Here is an 18,903-nt window from a genome sequence, read left to right as displayed (position 1 = left end):
GGACAGGTACCAGGAGGGAGAGCAGTGGGGAGGGTCGAGTGGAGAAGGGAGTCGTGTGGGGTGCGATCCCTGGAAAAAGCGGAAAGTGGGGTCGGGTGGGGGAGAGAAGTGCTTGGTGGTGGGATCCCATTGCAGATGGTGGAATTTACAGGGAATTACGTGTTGGAAGCTGAAACCAGTGGGGTGGTAGTCGGAGGTGGGGGTGCAAGAAGAACCGTGTTCCAAGCGTGGAGGCAATAGAGTGGAGTGAGGACAGACGGAGTGAAACATTTCTACGTTGTGACAAAGACATCTAAATCGAAGCGTCTGTCCTCAATGCAGAGAAATGTAGTATGCGAAGATGGGCAAGAGAGCCAGTCTGATCCTGACAGGCCGAAGGGCTTCTTTTCGTGATGCCTGATGCCGTGCACGTTTAAATTGCACGTCATGGGGCGACACGCTGCACAGAACAGCACCGCAACAGGCCTTTCGGCCCGTTTTATCCGTGCTGTCCATGATGCCAATTAAAAGAACACCCAGACATCCGACCGTCCTATTTCCCCTTACCCTCTCCCATCCCTTTCTCACGTCTCTATCCCTCTCCCCACGCTCTGCGCCACCATTCCTCCGTCTTTGTTCTTTGATCCTCTTCTCTCTCCTCCTTCCACACTTCCTCTTCACGCCCCCGTTCCCCTTTTCTCACCCACTCCCTCCTTCACCCCACTCCCCTCTCTTCCAACAATTCCCGTCCTTCATCCCTCTGTCCACCCTGTCTCCCGACTATCTTCCCCCCATCTCTCTCTCTCTCTCTCTCTCTCTCTCTCTGCTTCTCTTTCTCTCTCTCCCCCTCTTCCCCTCGTCTCTCCTGTATATGAAATTTTAGCCTTCAAAGCCCTGAGACATGACCACAGTCAGTGACCCCTGACCTCCTATCACACCTCTGACATCTGACCTGCTGACAGTCTCCCCGAATCTATGTCGCTCGGACATTTTCTGTCTGACCCCCTGACCCAGGCACCCTGAAACTCTACCGCTGTCTTTCGCCTTTGACCCTACAACACGCTGAGGTATGAAAAATCGGCGTTTATATTTTTTCCACGACACACTACGGCTCTCTTCTACAAACTCTGCTCGACTTTCCTCAGACACACGCTGACCTACGCGCTCACACCTCGAACCAACAGCCGGGTAACACGTTTCCCACCGCCAAGGTCGTGTTGAGAAACCGACAACTCTCACCAGGGACCTCGGCATCTGGGACATCCCCGCTCCTTGCTCATACTACCGGGAAGGCTCACCGGGGCCTGAAGGCTCACACTTAGCTTCTTCCGCCTCCAGCACTTTCTGTCCTGAGGGGTCTTTGAAACCATAAACAACACCTCGTTGTCCACGTGATCATTTTTTCAACTATTTGTGATTTTTATGAATTTGCGCTGCCGCGAAAAAAAACCCTCAAATCTCACGTCATATCTCCGCGAACGTAAACCTGACGACGATCTGGAATTCGATGAGATCAACCAAATTCTTTTCATTTGAGCAGTAAATAAAGAGGACACAAGGTGAGAAGAAGGTGCTCGAAAAGAGGTCTGATGAGTGACGTTATATTCATACACAGAAAGTAATTAATAGCTGGGACATCGCTCCCGGGCAAGGTGGTGAGATCAGTGGCAACGACTACGTTTCCGGAGCGATCGGACTAAAAAGACCTGAATCTACCATGTCTTCTCAAGGGAGAGGAAAGGGATTCGCCGAGATGGGAAAGTGGGTCGGTATACCCGTGATGGGCCGAAGGGTTCGTTTCTGTGCTGACTGTCACAGTGACGGCAACCCCTTGAGACCATTCCTCTGCGCAAGAGGGACAGGTTCGCGCGAGCAGCAACGCCAGCGGAGGGGCGGAGACTGCCGAGGGCCTTCCGTGTGTGAGGGAAGGACCAGGGATTGACCTTAAAAAACCTCTAGCGCGTCTCGCAGTGACTTACAGACAGCAAGGTACGTACTCCAACTGCAACTAAGCTCCCATAGGTAGAAACAAAAGAGGAGAAACCAGTCTGCTTGATTTAAAAGTAGACACTGTGCATCAGGACATACGGAGAATTGACTCATCAGCGCTACCCCACGCCCGATTTTTAAATTAGAACATGAGAAAGTTTTCGACAGGAACCGGCTATTCGGCCCATAAAGCTTGCAAAACTCCCGTTTTCATAGTGTGTTGAAATAACTACCGTGTTAATGTTTGAAAGTCTCTCGGGTACGACTCTGAACTGCACGACTGGGTAGTTCGCTCCATGTGTCCACAACTCGCTGTGCAAAGACTTGCTTCCTGATGTGAGTTTGAAATCTCCCTTTAACCAGTCTCCAAAAACCTGTCACGTCTTGTTGTTAGTCTTTGTTATTTATAGTTTCCATCGGCTCCATTGCAGTCCTTTATTTCCCTGTAACTGCAAGAAAATGAATCTCTGCGTAAAATGTGGTGACATGTCCGTGCTTTGTAATAAAATTTCTTCAAGTTTGACACGAGCCTTCTTTTCCTCGTTGAGTAGAACTCTATCTATTAACAAATCTATCTATCTATCTATCTGTCTGTCTAATTATCTATCTGTCTGTCTATCTATCTATCTATTTATCCATGTATCTAAGCATCTGTCTATCTATTTGTCTATCTGTCTGTCTACCTGTCTATCAATTTGTCTGACTTTCTGTCTATCTTTCAATCTATCTATCCATCTATATATTTGTCTATCTATCTATCTTTCTATCTATCTAGCTATCTATCTGTCTGTCCGTCAATCTATTTATCTATCTATTTATACATTTATCCATCCGTCTGTTTACCTATTTATCTTGTGATCTATCTATCTATCTATCCATCTATCTGTCTATTTTCTATCTACCTGTCTATTATCTATCTATCTATCTACCTATCTATCCATCTATCTGTCTGTCTGTCTGTTTGGGTATGTATGTATGTATGCATGTATCTATCTAGTTATAATTTTCATAATCTCCATTGTATTCCTTTATTGTCCTGTGAATTCCTGCAAGTTGAGACATCTGAATCTAGTGTATGGTGACACATACAGACTTTGATTTTAAAAATTACTTTAACTTTGACACGAGCTTTCGTTTTCTCGCTGAGTTGAACCACAACCGTGCAGCGAGCTGGAAGCATCGGCCTCTGAGCACAACGGTTGGCGTTGGAACAAATGCAAGCGGACGCACAGCAGGCAGAAAATGACCTGTTCCCCATGCCTGAATCCTATTGCCTGAGTGTCCCAGCGCCGAAAAGAGAAACCCTTCTGGAGTAGTTCACAGCCCCAGAGAGATCAGGTCTGGACTCGGAGGACTCGATTTAGTTGTCCTTAAGAAAGGACAAGGTTATCGTGAGAGCACAACTGCTAATGTTCACCAGAACAAGAAATTCTTCAGGTGCTGGTAACCAGAGCAACAGACGCAAAATGCTGGAGGATCTCATCAGGTCAGGCAGCATCTATGGATAGGAATTGGCTTCCGACGTCACGGGTGGGACTGTCAATCAGAAAGGGAAAATGAGGGGCTCAGGGGTGATCGGCCAGTGACGTCTAACACAACTCATACAGTGTAGACAAATGGATAGATAGACAGATAGATTGATAAGAGTTCTACTGAACGAGAAAAAGAAGGCTCATTTCACTACATATTGCACCAAGTAGATCTACGTATATACAGTAGCATGCAAAATTTTGGGTACCTCTGGTCAAAATTTCCGTTATTGTGAATAGCTAAGCGTGTAAAAGATCAACTGATTTCCAAAAAGAATAAGGTTAAAATCACACATGTCTTTAATATTTTAAGCGAGGATTTGTTTTTTTAATTCCAGCTTTGACAGTTTCAAAATAACAAAAATGCAAAAGGGCCCGAAGCAAAAGTTTGGGCACCCTGCATGGCTGGTTCTTAGTAACACCTCCTTTGGCAAGTATCACAGCTTGTAAACGCTTTTTGTAGCCAGCTAAGATTCTTGCAATTGTTCTTTGGGGGATCTTCGCCCATTCTTCCTTGCAGAAGGCTTCTAGTTCTGTGAGATTCTTGGGTGGTCTTGCATGCACTGCTTTTTTGAGTTCTATCCACAGATTCTCGATGATGTTTAGGTCGGGGGATTGTGAGGGCCATGGCAAACCTTTAGCTTGCTCCTCGTTTGGTAGTCTTTTGTTGATTTTGAGGGGTGTTTTGGATCATTATTCTGTTGCAGAAGCCGTCATCTTCGGCTTTTTTTTTTTTACAAACGATGTGATGTTTTCTTCCAGAATTCGCTAGTATGTAATTGAATTCATTCTTCCCTCGACCAGTAATTGTTCCCCGTGCCACTGGCTGCAACACAAGCCCAAAGCATGATTGATCCAGCCCCGGGCTTAACAGTTGGAAAGTTCTATTTTAACTTCATCAGTCCACAGGACCTTTTTCCAAAATGGATCAGGCTTGTTTCGGTGTTCCTTTGAACCTTTTGAATAGAACTTTTTGGCCGCAATGAGCAACGATATGTTTGGAGCAAAAAGGTGCAGAATTTCATGAAAAGAACACCGCTCCAACTGTTAAGCATTCATGTACATGCCATATGTAGGTATTTATTTCTCCAATACTTATTTATTATTATTTGAACAATTTTCCTACTTTTCAACATTGGCCATGAAGTTTGGGAAAGCGTGAGATGCATAGATAGCGTGGGCAGGCAGATTCCTTTCCCGGCTTTGAAATATCGGATACTAAAGGAGATGCGCAGTGAGAGCCGGGAGCACGGATTGCTCTGTTAGTGTCGCTGGTGGAAACAGAAACAGTAGCTGCGTTTGATGGACATTCGGACAGACTGCAGAATGGAAAAGGAATGGAGTGATATGAATAGTGTCCGAGTGCAAGGTGTGGTTTCGTTTGGCGTCATGCTCGGCGTAGACATCATGGATAAAGTGCCAGCTCGTGTATTTTCTTCAGTGCCTCACCCTTCGAAGTAAATCATTCCATGCGCCTCCATGTCACACAGAGCCTGTGTTCAACATTGCTCAACACCCCGGCTTGGCACTAACCTGTACGATTGAAACCGGATACCAGGACGCAGCATTTTTGCTTGATGACGGCTAAATTTTCATTCCATTTCCTCCTCCTATGTGATTTAGCTGCTCGGCAGAACAGAAGGTCAGCACAGAGGGAAAGCAGCAGCACCAGGGATCTGCGACCGGGGGTAAACCTCACGAAGAAGGGGCAGTGCTGAGGACGTCCTGCACTGTCGGGTGGCCGGAGCTGAGAGGGCTTCGCTCTGTTGGACGTGCAGTTGACCGCCGCGGCGAGTGCTGCGTGTTGCATCAATGGGTCGCTTGAGCAAGAAGATTCAGCTGTCCTGCACCTGTGTCACTGGGGTAATAGAGTGCCTTGGCTTCGCGGGCATGATAGTCGGCTGGCCCTCGCTCGTCATTGTACTGAAGAAGGAGGAGTACTTCGCTGATCTCTGCCCCCCCGCAGAACACAACCAACCACTCTGGGCTGAGGAATGGGACAGGTGAGTGTCGGGCTATGATACAGACCGCAGGGAGTGTAGGGCGGGATGGAGAAGGGTGAGAAGTCAGGATAATGACAGTTGGGGAGATGTAGACAGAGGAATGAATAAGAGTCTTTTCTAACAGCATAAGTGGATAAAGATGATGGAGATGGCGGAAGCTCCCCCCCCCCCCCGCTGTCTCTCTCTCTCTCTCTCTCTCTCTATCTCCATCCCCCTCTAGTTCACACAAACAAGCATTGAGCTCCGGCCCGAATTTACCAGAAGACTGAACAGGAGAGCATTGTCGATCTCGCCGTGGAAAAACTCGATCAACGGGTTGCCGGTGCCGTTCAGGAACTTGGCGAGAGACAAAACCAACCTTTGATACCGAAGCAACATTCCTGCTTCCTCCCACCCCTTTCGTTGGCCATGGAGTCCTGTCCAGTAGATCCAGACCCGGGATTCTCCAGCTTGGGAACTCATGAATGGAGCCCTTTGAAAGAGAACAGTAAAACTCAGAAGAGTCCCTCCGCCCTCCACCTCTCCCTCTGTCTGTCTGTCTGTCTGTCTGTCTGTCTTTCAGTCTGTCTGTCTGTCTTTCTCTCTCCCTCCACTCCCTTTCTCTCTCTTTCCCTTTCCGCACTCTCTCTCTCTAAGTACATTACACACTACTGTGACTGGGTCCTGAATTACCCCTATGAACTGCGCTTTTGAAAAGAGAAAGACAGAGAGTTCTTTAACATCGACATGTTCTTTTGAAAAGAGAGAGAGATAGAAAGAAAGAGAGAGAGAGAGACGAAGACTAACAGTTGGACGGTCACTTGAAGGTACGAGGAACTTTTGGATTTCTGCTGAGTTGGAGATGGCACCGAGCAGCTCGTAAGTTGCTATGGTGACCGAAGGCGGCGTAATTTGACGGGCGATTCGATGTTATGATTTTTCGGCAGCGCGTTTATACTTCTCAGGGACATTTACCTGCTCATTATCCTGTTGCAGACGCTGTCATCTTCGGCTTTTTTTTTTTTTTACAGACGGTGTGATGTTTTCTTCCAGAATCTGCTGGTATGTAATTGACTTCATTCTTCCCTCGACTAGTAATTGTTCCCCGTGCCACTGGCTGCAACACAAGCCCAAAGCATGATTGATCCAGCCCCGGGCTTAACAGTTGGAGAGTTCTATTTTAATTTCATCAGTCCACAGGACCTTTTCCCAAAATGAATCAGGTTGTTTCTGTGTTCCTTTGAACCTTTTGAATAGAACTTTTTGGCCGCGATGTGCAAAGGCATGTCTGGAGAAAAAAGGGGGCAGAATTTCATGAAAAGAATCCCTCACCAACTGGTAAGCACGGGGGTGGATCGTAGACTTATTCAGTCCTGTAAATGTTTTGTTTGTGCGAGGAAGGGATTTTCGGAGTCGAGGGGTGGCCAGTTTTTTTCATGACACTGTACATGTAGATCTCTCTCTCTCACACACAGACACAAACACACAAACACACACACACACACACACACACACTCACAGTCACACACTCACAGTCACACACACACACACACACACACAAACACACAAACACACACAGACACAAACAGACACACACACACAAACAGACGTAGACACACACCTCTCTCTCTCTGTCTCTCTCTCTCTCTCTCTCACACACACACACACACACACACACACACACACACACACCACACACACACACACACACACACACACACACACACACGCACGCACGCACATTTATTTATTTATTTATTTATTTATTGATTGATTGATTTATTGATTTATATTCAACGTCCCTCCATCCCGACACACATTCTCCTGTTCTTTCAGTTTGGTGCTGCATGATCTGCATGTAATGCAGTCTCCCCCACTGCAGCTTGTGCCCCAGGTCCTGCTGTCTCCCACCCCACAGTGTGGTGCTGCGTGCAACTCGGTACTGACTGGCATATCCTCGAGATTCTACCCCTCTGAAAAGCTGGCACTATTGTCTGCTCTCTCTCTGGATGAGTTTGTCTGTTTTTTTTTGCAAGATCTCCTTAACGGCCTCTGTACACCCGTCTCACCTGTCTGTCTCTATATTTGTGCACAGGCTCTCAACGTCCATCGAGAGCTTTGGCTACCTGGAAGAAATGGCGAGTGACTTTGATGTAGCTGGGGGATTTTGAGATAGTTGTACTCTGCTATCTTGTAAGACCCATATCTCATTGAAAATATATCTGATTATTATACACAATTAGTGGAAACAGTCGCAACTTCCTTCGCTTCTGGAGTGTACGAAGAAGGGAATAAGACACTAGACACTAGACACTAAAATACTACAGCAGAGTACAGGTCCTTCGGCCCTCCATGTTGTGCCGACCCATATATTCCTTAAAAATGTACTAAACCCACACTACCCCGTAACCCTCTATTTATCTTTCATCCATGTGCCTGTCCAAGAGCTCTTAATTACCCCTAATGTTTTAGCCTCCACCACCATCCCTGGCAAGTCATTCTAGGCACCCACAACCCTCTGTGTAAGAAAATTTATCCCGATGTCTCCCGTAAACTTCCCTCCCTTAACTATGTACATATGCCCTCTGGTGTTTGCTATTCGTGCCCTGGGAAACAGGTACTGGCAATTCACCCTATCTATGCCTCTCATACTCTTGTAGACCTCTATCAAGTCCTCTCTCATCCTTCTACGCTGCAAAGAGAAAAGTCCCAGCTCTGCTAACCTTACCTTATAAGAATTGTTTTCCAATCCAGGCAACATCCTGGTAAATCTCATCTGCACCCTCTCCATAGCTTCCACATCCTTCCCATAGTGAGGTGACCAGAACTGAACACAATACTCCCAGTGTGCTCTCACCAGAGATTTGTAGAGTTGCGACATGACCTCTCTAATCTTGAACTCAATCGCCCTATTAATGAAGCCCAGCATCCCATAGGCCTTCTTAACTATCCTATCCTATAAGTTGAGAAGATAGTGGTTTAAAAGTGATCGGGGGTGTGGGGGTGGGGGCGGGTGCAGGGGAGAGGGGGAATGGCTACTTATATAGAGGAAGTAGTTTGCATCTGGACACTGCTCCCGGGAAAGGTGGCGGGAGCAGAGGCAACGGCTGCGCGTCAGAAACACGGAAAATCTGCAGGTGCTGCAGCTCCAAATCACGCACACAAAACGCTGGAAGAACTCGGCAGACCAGGCAGCATCTACGGAATATAAGTAAACAGTCGACGTTTCGGGTCCAGACCCTTCAGCAGGACTGGAAGGGAAGAGAAGAAGTCAGGGTAGAAATATGGAGAGAGGGGAGGTATAAGTGCAATTCTAAACCAGGAAAGAGCGCGGTAAAGAGCTGGGAAGTTGACTGGGGAAAGAGATATAGGTCTGGAAGAAGGGGAATCTGATAGGAGTGAATAAAAGACCATGGAAGGAAGAGACGGGGTAGGAGCAACGGAGGGAAGCGATGGGCAGGTAAGGAAATGAGATGAGAGAGGGAACAGGAAAAGGAATTGTGAAGGAGGGTGGGGAACATGGCCGGATGTTTGAGAAGTCAATGTTCATGCCATCAGGTCGAAGGCTACCCAGAAGGAATATAAGGTATTTTTCCTTCAGCCTGAGTGTGGTCTCGATGTGGCAGTAGAGAGGGCTACGGCCTTTGGCATGTCGGAATGGGAATGGGAAGTGGAATTGAACTGGGTGACTGCGGCAAGATCCCGATTTTCTTCTAGGGGCCGGAGCTTAGGTGTTCGGCAAAGCGGTCTCCCGATCTGCACCGGGTATCACCGATATACAGGAGGCCACACCGGGAGCACGAAGTACAGTAGGTGACCGCCAACAAACTCGCAGGAGAAGCATCACCTCACCTGCAAAGACATTTTCTGGCCCTGAATGCCAGTGAGGGAGGAGGTGTTGGGGCAGGTCTGACTCTTGTTCCGTTTGCAAGGACAAGTACCAGGAGGGAGAGCAGTGGGGAGGGTCGAGTGGAGAAGGGAGTCGTGTGGGGTGCGATCCCTGGGAAAAGCGGAGAGTGGGGTCGGGTGGGGGAGAGAAGTGCTTGGTGGTGGGATCCCATTGGAGATGGCGGAATTTACAGGGAATTACGTGTTGGAAGCTGAAACCAGTGGGGTGGTAGTCGGAGGTGGGGGTGCAAGAGGAACCCTGTCCCAAGCGTGGAGGCAATAGAGTGGAGTGAGGACAGACGGAGTGAAACATTTCTATGTTGTGACAAAGACATCTAAATCGAAGCGTCTGTCCTCAATGCGGAGAAATGGAGTATGCGAAGACGGGCAAGAGAGCCAGTCTGATCCTGATGGGCCGAAGGGCTTCCTTTCGTGATGCCTGATACCGTGACTGCAACCCATCTCAGTCCATCTTCCTGTGCAGGGCGAATTGGTTCGAGCGGGAAGCAAAGCGAGGACGTCCTGTGAGTAAGTGAAGGGCCAGGGGCGATTACAACCAACGCTCAGCCCGCCCCGCGGTGACTTGCGGACAAGATGTAAACTGCCACGTAAGGAAAACCAGTCGGAGCGGTTTAAAAGTGCTCGGGACACACACAGCATTCATTAAGCAGCAAGCCAGGTCCACGTTTAAATGGCACGTCATGGGGCGACACCCTGCAGAGAACAGCACGGCAACAGGCCCTTCGGCCCGTTTTATCCGTGCTGTCCATGATGCCAATTAAAAGAACACCCAGACATCCGACCGCCGTATTTCCTGTCACCCTCTCCCATCCCTTTCTCCCGCCTCTATCCCTCTCCCCACACTCTGAGCCACCATATCCCCGTCTTTGTTCTTTGATCCTCTTCTCTCTCCTCCTCCCACACTCCCTCTTCACGCCCCCGTTCCCCTTTTCTCACCCACTCCCCTCCCTTCACCCCACTCCCCTCTCTCCCACCAATTCCCGTCCTTCCTCCCTCTGTCCACTCTGCCAACTATCTCCCCCTCTACTCTCTCTCTCTCTCTCTCTCTCTCACTCTCTCTCTCTATCTCTCTCTCTCTCTATGCTTCTCTTTCTCTCTCTACCCCTCTTCCCCTCGTCTCTCCTGTATATGAACTTTTAGCCTTCAAAGTCCTGAGACATGCCCACGGTCAGTGACCCCTGACCTCCTATCACACCGCTGACATCTGACCTGCTGACAGTCTCCCCGCACCTATGTCGCTCGGACATTTTCTGTCTGACCCCCTGACCCAGGCACCCTGAATCTCTACGGCTGTCTTTCGCCTTTGACCCTACTACATGCTGCGAAAAAAAAAACATCCCTCAAATCTCATGTCGTATCTCCGTGAACGTAAACCTGACGACGATCTGGAATTCGATGAAATCGACCAAATTCCTTTCAGTGGAGGAGTAAACGAAGAGGACACAAGGTGAGAAGAAGGTGCTCGAAAAGAGGTCTGATGAGTGAGGTTATATTCATACAGAGAAAGTAATTCATATCTGGGACATCGCTCCCGGGCAAGGTGGTGAGATCAGTGGCAACGACTACGTTTCGGGAGCGATCGGACTAAGGATGGGCAAGTGGGTCGGTATGCCCGTGATGGGCCGAAGGGTTCGTTTCTGTGCTGACTGTCACGGTGACGGCAATCCCTTGAGACCATTCCTCTGCGCAAGCGGGACAGGTTCGCGCGAGCAGCAACGCCAGCGGAGGGGCGGAGACTGCCGAGGGCCTTCCGTGTGTGAGGGAAGGACCAGGGATTGACCTTAAAAAACCTCCAGCGCGTCCCGCAGTGACTTACAGACAGCAAGGTACGTACTCCAACTGCAACTAAGCTCCCATAGGTAGAAACAAAAGAGGAGAAACCAGTCTGCTTGATTTAAAAGTACACACTGCGCATCAGGACATACGGAGAATTGACTCATCAGCGCTACCCCACGCCCGATTTTTAAATTAGAACATGAGAAAGTTTTTGACAGGAACCGGCTATTCGGCCCATAAAGCTTGCAAAACTCCTGTTTTCATAGTGTGTTGAAATAACTATCGAGTTAATGTTTGAAAGTCTCTCAGGTACGACTCTGAACTGCACGACTAGGTAGTAGGTTCCACGTGTCCACAACTCGCTGTGCAAAGACTTGCTTCCTTATGTGAGTTTGAAATCTCCCTTTAACCAGTCTCTAAAAACCTGCCACGTCTTGTTGCTGGTCTTTGTTATTTATAGTTTCCATCGGCTCCATTGCAGTCCTTTATTTCCCTGTAACTGCAAGAAAATGAATCTCTTCGTAAAATGTGGTGACATGTATGTGTTTTGTAATAAAATTTCTTCAACTTTGACACGAGCGTTCTTTTCCTCGTTGAATAGAACTCCATCTATTAAGAAATCTCTATATCTATCTATCTATTTGTCTATCTATCTAAGCATGTGTCTATCAATTTGTCCATCTGTCTATCCACCTGTCTATCTATTTGTCTGTCTATATGTCTATCTTTCAATCTATCTATCCATATATCTATCTATTTGTCTATCTATCTATCTATCTAGCTATCTATCTAGCTATCTATCTGTCTGTCCGTCAATCTATTTATCAATCTATTTATACATTTATCCAGCCGTCTGTTTATCTATTTATCTTGTGATGTATCTACCTATCTATCCATCTATCTGTCTATTATCTATCTATCTATCTATCGGTATATCTGTGTATCTACCTATCTATCCATCTGTCCGTCTATCTGTCTGGGTATGTATGTATGTATGTATCTATCTAGTTATAATTTTCATAATCTCTATTGTATTCCTTTATTTTCCTGTGAATTCCTGCAAGTTGAGACATCTCAATCTAGTGTATGGTGACACATACAGACTTTGATTTTAAAAATTACTTTAACTTTGACACGAGCCTTCGTTTTCTCGCTCAGTGGAACCACAACCGTGCAGCGAGCTGGAAGCATCGGCCTCTGAGCACAACGGTTGGCGTTGGAACAAATGCAAGCGGACGCACAGCAGGCAGAAAATGACCTGTTCGCCATGCCTGAATCCTATTGCCAGAGTGTCCCAGTGCCGAAACGAGAAACCCTTCTGGTGTAATTCACAGCCCCAGACAGATCAGGTCTGGACTCTGCGGACTCGATTTACCGTTGTCCTTAAGAAAGGACATGGTTATCGTGACAGCACAACTTCCAGTGTTCACCAGAACAAGAGATTCTTCAGATGCCTAACCAGAGCAACAGACGCAAAATCTGCAGGATCTCATCAGGTCAGGCAGCATCTATGGATAGGGATCGGCTTCCGACGTCTCGGGTGGGATTGTCAATCAGAAAGGGAAAGGGAGCGGCTCAGGGGTAATCGGCCAGTGACGTCTAAAACAACTCATCGTATCGGCTGGTGTGGTGTCCATTCTCTGAATATTTACACTTCCTCCACCGGAGCCTCTTAAAAGCTTCTATCGTAGGGACAGAGGATATTGGGCCCAATATTTGTGATGTTGCAATTATTTGTTCATAGACGTTCAGTGGTCACTTTTATGAAGTACCCACTGTGTTTGTGTGTGTCTGTGTGTGTGTGTGTTTGCGTGTGTGTGTGTGTGTGTGTGTGTGTGTGTGTGTGTGCGCGCGCGCGCGCGCGCGTGTGCAGTGTAGACAAATGGATAGATAGACAGATAGATAGATAAGAGTTCTACTCAACGAGAAAAAGAAGGCTCATTTCACTACATATTGCACCAAGTAGCTCTACGTATATACAATAGCATGCAAAATTTTGGGTACCTCTGGTCAAAATTTCTGTTTTTGTGAATAGCTAAGCGAGTAAAAGATCAACTGATTTCTAAAAAATATAAGGTTAAAATCACACATGTCTTTAATGTTTTAAGCGAGGATTTGTTTTTTTTTAATTCCAGCTTTGACAGTTTCAAAATAAGAAAAATGTAAATGGGCCCGAAGCAAAAGTTTGGGCACCCTGCATGGCTGGTTCATAGTAACACCTCCTTTGGCAAGTATCACAGCTTTGTAAACGCTTCTTGTAGCCAGCTGAGATTCTTGCAATTGGTCTTTGGGGGATCTTCGCCCATTCTTCCTTGCAAAAAGGCTTCTAGTTCTGTGAGATTCTTGGGTGGTCTTGCATGCACTGCTTTTTTGAGTTCTATCCACAGATTCTCGATGATGTTTAGGTCGTGGGACTGTGAGGGCCATGGCAAACCTTTAGCTTGCTCCTCGTGAGGTAGTCTATTATTGATTTTGAGGTGTGTTTTGGATCATTATCCTGTTGGAGAAGCCGTCATCTTCGGCTTTTTTTTTTTTACAGACGGTGTGATGTTTTCTTCCAGAATTTGCTGGTATTTAATTGAATTCATTCTTCCCTCGACCAGTAATTGTTCCCCGTGCCACTGGCTGCAACACAAGCCCAAAGCATGATTGATCCAGCCCCGGGCTTAACAGTTGGAAAGTTCTATTTTAACTTCATCAGTCCACAGGACCTTTTTCCAAAATGAATCAGGCTTGTTTCGGTGTTCCTTTGAACCTTTTGAATAGAACTTTTTGGCCGCAATGAGCAAAGGTATGTTTGGAGCAAAAAGGTGCAGAATTTCATGAAAGGAACACCGCTCCAACTGTTAAGCATTCATGTGCATGCCATATGTAGGTATTTATATCTCCAATACTTATTTATTATTATTTGAACAATTTTCCTACTTTTCAACATTGGCCATTTCTCAGTCTTGTTCACGGGTAATATTGGGGATAGTGTACTTTCCCATGTGCAATATGTTCTCCACGGGAGCTATTTTGTCCTTCATCGTTTCTCTGATTACGGTAGTTTGGTCCCTGGGGTTCCTGCTCCGTGGTCTGTGTGCCACTGTGAGGGGAATCATAGGCAGCCACTTTCTCTCACTTCTTGCAAGATATCCTCGACTGTCTTCATTCCTCCCTGATTTTCCTTGTGCCTCGATGCTCTTCAGTTCTGATAGATAAGTGTTTGTGATTGGTTGGCGTCTGGATCCTGCCAGTCCTGTTCCCAGCTGCAATTACCCAAATTCAGAGAATTTCGACGTTGTACTCCCGTGTGTATTGCCGTGTCAAGTGAGTATCAGATTGGTGAATGTCTCTGATTTAACCTCCTGCAGAACGGTTCAGCAATTAACCTGCCTGTGTGTCGGATTTATCCTTCTTCAGGGCGTTTCAGTAATTAATTCTGATTATGTGTGAGATTCAAACTCCTGCAGGGCTTTTCAGATATTAACCTGTCTATGAGTAGATTCAAACTCCTGCTGGTGTTTCAGTAATTAACCTGCCTCTGTGTCTGATAAGACTAATCACTCTCAAGTTGGAGGAGCAACACTTTATATTCCGCAATGAGCGCCGATGTCTCCAACTTCCGGCAGTTTCTTTGTCAGCCCCACCTCCTTGCCACCTTCTGCATTCCCCATTCCGGCTCTGCCGTTCCCATTCAGTTGTCCTCAACTGCCCTCTGATGATCCTCCTCATTCCCCATCTCCCACGGTCCACTTTCGTCTCCGAGCCGATTCCCTTTCCGTCAGCCCTTAACATTTTCCATTTGTCAACCCCGTGCCTCTGACTACATCCTCACCTGCAACCCGTTTCGCCTTTCGCCGTCCAGCTTGTACTCCTGATCTTCCCCACATTCTGGCTTCATCCCACTCCCGCACCAGTCCTCATGAAGGGTCTCGTCCCGTAACCCCGAGTCCAGCCCTCTCCATAAAAGTTGCCTGACACGCGAAACTTCACCAGCTTTGTGTGTGCATGTGTGTGTCTTACTCCCGATGTCCAGCGTCTGCAGAATCTCACGGGCCCCTCTGCGCTCCTTTACATTTCCTTGTCACCTGCAACACGTGATCACCGTTTGCTTTTGACACCTGTGCCACGTGACAGTCACCTGTCCTGTTTGCCCTTTCCATGTCTCTATCCTGTCACCCCTCGACCTCATTGGCCGCAGCGAAGTGAAGCCCCACCAATGAAATCTCTTTCCGTCACTGGGGTCCTCCAATCCTGATGAACTTGCTTTGCACAGTGGTCAGCGCCACCATATTCCACCAATAGATTGGCGATGAATATACCGCATAGTGCTCCGAAAGCTGTTTTAATGTTGCAACAGGATAATTTTTCTCAATGCCTCACCCTTTGAAGTAAATAATTCCATGCGCCTCCGTGTCACGCAAATAGCTGCGTTCCAAAGAACCGTGCAAAAGACGTCCAGGCTTTTGCCTTTGATCAGCATTTCTCGGCACCCCATGTTGGCACTAACTTCTGCAGCTGGCACAGGAAGCCAGGATGGCAGCATTTTTGTTTGATGACGGTTAAATTTTAACTGCATTTCCTCCTCCTATGTGATTTAGCTGCTCGGCCGAGCAGAAGGTCAGCACAGAGGGAAAGCAGCAGCACCAGGGATCTGCGACCGGGGGTAAACCTCACGAAGAAGGGGCAGTGCTGAGGGCATTCTGCACTGTCGGGTGGCCGGAACTGAGAGAGCTTCGCTCTGTTGGACGTGCAGTTGACCGCCCCGGCGAGTGCTGCGTGTTGCGTCAATGGGTCGCTTGGGCAAGAAGATTCAGCTGTCCTGCACCTGTGTCACTGGGGTAATAGAGTGCCTTGGATTCGCGGGCATGTTATTCGGCTGGCCCTCACTCGTCATTGTACTGAAAAAGGAGGAGTACTTCGCTGATCTCTGCCCCCCGCAGAACACATCCAACCACTCTGGGCTAACGAATGGTGAGTGTCGGGCTATGACGTAAACTGAAGGGAGTTTAGGGTGGATGGGGGAATTGTGGGAAGCCAGGAATAATGACAGTCCGTGAGGGATGAATAAGAGTCTTTACCAACATCATAAATTGATAAAGTTGCTGGGGATGGCGGAAGTTCCTCTCTCGCTCTCTTTCTCACTCTCTTTCTCTCTCTCTCTCCCCCCCCCTCTCTCTCTCTCTCTCTCTCATACACACACACACAAACACACACACACACACACACACACACACACACACACACACAGTCTTTCAATGTCTCTCTCTCTCTCCTCTCTGTCTCTGTCACTCTCTCTCTCTGTTGGTCACCCGCTATCTGTCTCATTTCTGCAGTTTCCCAGTCTGCTCTCCGCACCTGTTTCTCGCTTCACTCTGTCTCTCGTTCTCTTTCCCTCTCCTTATTGACTCTCTACTCCCTCGCTTCCCTGTTTCTGCCTTCTTTCTCCGTCTCATTTCTCTCTCTCTTTTTCACACTCCACCACTGTTTTTCTCTGCCCTTACCTCTTTTTCCCCCTGTCTGTCCTTTGTCTCACTGTCAGTTTTTTTTTCCAAATCCCAATCATACACGCTTCACCATTCAGCCATAACAAACTCACCTGTTAAACGTGGACACACGCTGCCACATTTACAGACCATCTCCTTGTCATTCTCCGCGCACCCCCCCCCCCCCCGTCTATTTATCTATCTTTCTACCTCTCTTTCTCTCCCTCGCTCTCTCTCCTTAATGGGTAGTATTTCGAGAAGAAAACTCCGAGAGACGTTTTCTGTTCTTAACAGAAGTACTGCCCTTTAATTTTATTATGAACAAAACCAAAGCCTCTTAAAGTGAACACAACTCAATGAGTGTTCTTCTGAATTGTGTAGGACAGATTTTACTGTGAGCAAAATGTGCTAATTGTCACCAATTAATACATATATAGACACACACACACACACACACAGGCTTTCAATGTCTCTCTCTCTCTCCTCTCTGTCTCTGTCACTCTCTCTCTCTGTTGGTCACCCGCTATCTGTCTCATTTCTGCAGTTTCCCAGTCTGCTCTCCGCACCTGTTTCTCGCTTCACTCTGTCTCTCGTTCTCCTCCCCTCTCCTTATTCACTCTCTACTCCCTCGCTTCCCTGTTTCTGCCTTCTTTCTCCGTCCCATTTCTCTCTCTCTTTTTCACACTCCACCACTGTTTTTCTCTGCCCTTACCTCTTTTTCCCCCTGTCTGTCCTTTGTCTCACTGTCAGTTATTTTTCCAAATCCCAATCATACACGCTTCATCATTCAACCATAACAAACTCACCTGTTAAACGTGGACACACGCTGCCACACTTACAGACCATCTCCTTGTCATTCTCCGCGCACCCCTCCCCGTCTATTTATCTATCTTTCTACCTCTCTTTCTCTCCCTCGCTCTCTCTCCTTAATGGGTAGTATTTCGAGAAGAAAACTCCGAGAGACGTTTTCTGTTCTTAACAAAAGTACTGCCCTTTAATTTTATTATGAACAAAACCAAAGCCTCTTAAAGTGAACACAACTCAATGAGTGTTCTTCTGAATTGTGTAGGACAGATTTTACTGTGAGCAAAATGTGCTAATTGTCACCAATTAATACATATATAGACACACACACACACACACACACACACACACACACACACACACACACACACACACACACACACACACACACACACACAGGCTACCAGTACGGTTTAGAATTGATTTTAAGGTTCTCCTGTTTTGTTTATAAAGCCCTAAATGGGCTCGCCCTCTCCTAAATCGCTGAACTTCTAATCACTTATTCTATTTCCGGGTCCCTCAGGTCGGCTGACTTGGGGCTCCTGGTTGTCCTGCGATCTGAATTTAAGTTCAGGGGTGACCGCGCCTTTGCTGTGGAACAACATTCCTTTTCCTATCAAATCACAGTAGCGTGAGGGGTTTAGATGGCGTGAAGCTTGTTAGGTGTGTTCTGGAAGGATTTTTGATACATTATGTAGATGAGCCTACAGGAGGAGAGGCTGCACTTCATCTGGTATTGGGAAATGAACCTGGTCCGGTGTCAGCTCTCTCACCGGAGACCGCATATTTCAGATAGTGATCACAATTCTATCTCCTTTACCATAGCATTGGAGAGGGATAGGAACAGACAAGTCAGTGAAACGTTTAGATTAGAATAGATTATGAGGACACGCTTTTCTCTTTTATTGTCATTTAATAATGCATGCATTAAGAAATGATAAAAATGTTTTTCCAGAATGATATCACGAAAACACATGACAGACCAAGTCTGAAAAACTAACAAAAAAACAAATAATTATAGCATATAGTTGCAACAAATTTGACGGAGAAGTTTCTAAGAGATAGGATTTATGAATATTTGCAGACGCATAATATGATTAGGAATAGACAGCAAGGCTTTGTGAAAGACAGTTCCTGCCTTACGAGCCTGATTGATTTTTTGAGGATATGTCCATACACATTGATGAAGGTAAAGCCATAGACGTAGTGCACGTGGATTTTAGCAAGGCATTTGATGAGGTACCCTATGCAAGGCTTATTGAGAAAGTAAGGAGGGATGGATGGGACGTAAGGGGACATTGCTTTGTGGATCCAGAACTGGCTTGCCCACAGAAGGCAAAGACTGGTTGCAGAAAATGGTCATATTCTGGATGGAGGCCGGTGACCAGTGGTGTGCCTCAGGGATCTGTTCTGGGAGGCCAACACTTTGTGATTTTTACAAATGACCTGGATGAGGAAGTGGAG

General features: G+C 47.0%; 1 protein-coding gene across 1 annotated transcript in view; it reads left to right on the top strand.

Moving 5' to 3' along the window:
* The first annotated feature begins 15,939 nt into the window (after positions 1-15,939).
* The window catches only part of LOC140208063 (equilibrative nucleobase transporter 1-like), a 28,552-nt gene continuing 25,588 nt past the window's right edge, over positions 15,940-18,903 (top strand). The window contains exon 1 of the mRNA XM_072276588.1: positions 15,940-16,127. Within this exon, the coding sequence (XP_072132689.1) occupies positions 15,940-16,127 (188 nt within the window). The remainder of the gene's footprint in view (positions 16,128-18,903) is intronic.

This window comes from Mobula birostris, chromosome 13 (assembly GCF_030028105.1).
Source record: "Mobula birostris isolate sMobBir1 chromosome 13, sMobBir1.hap1, whole genome shotgun sequence".
Taxonomy (NCBI): Eukaryota; Metazoa; Chordata; class Chondrichthyes; order Myliobatiformes; family Myliobatidae; genus Mobula; species Mobula birostris.
Note: the sequence above shows the minus strand (reverse complement) of the source record. Positions and strands in the feature narration are given on the sequence as shown.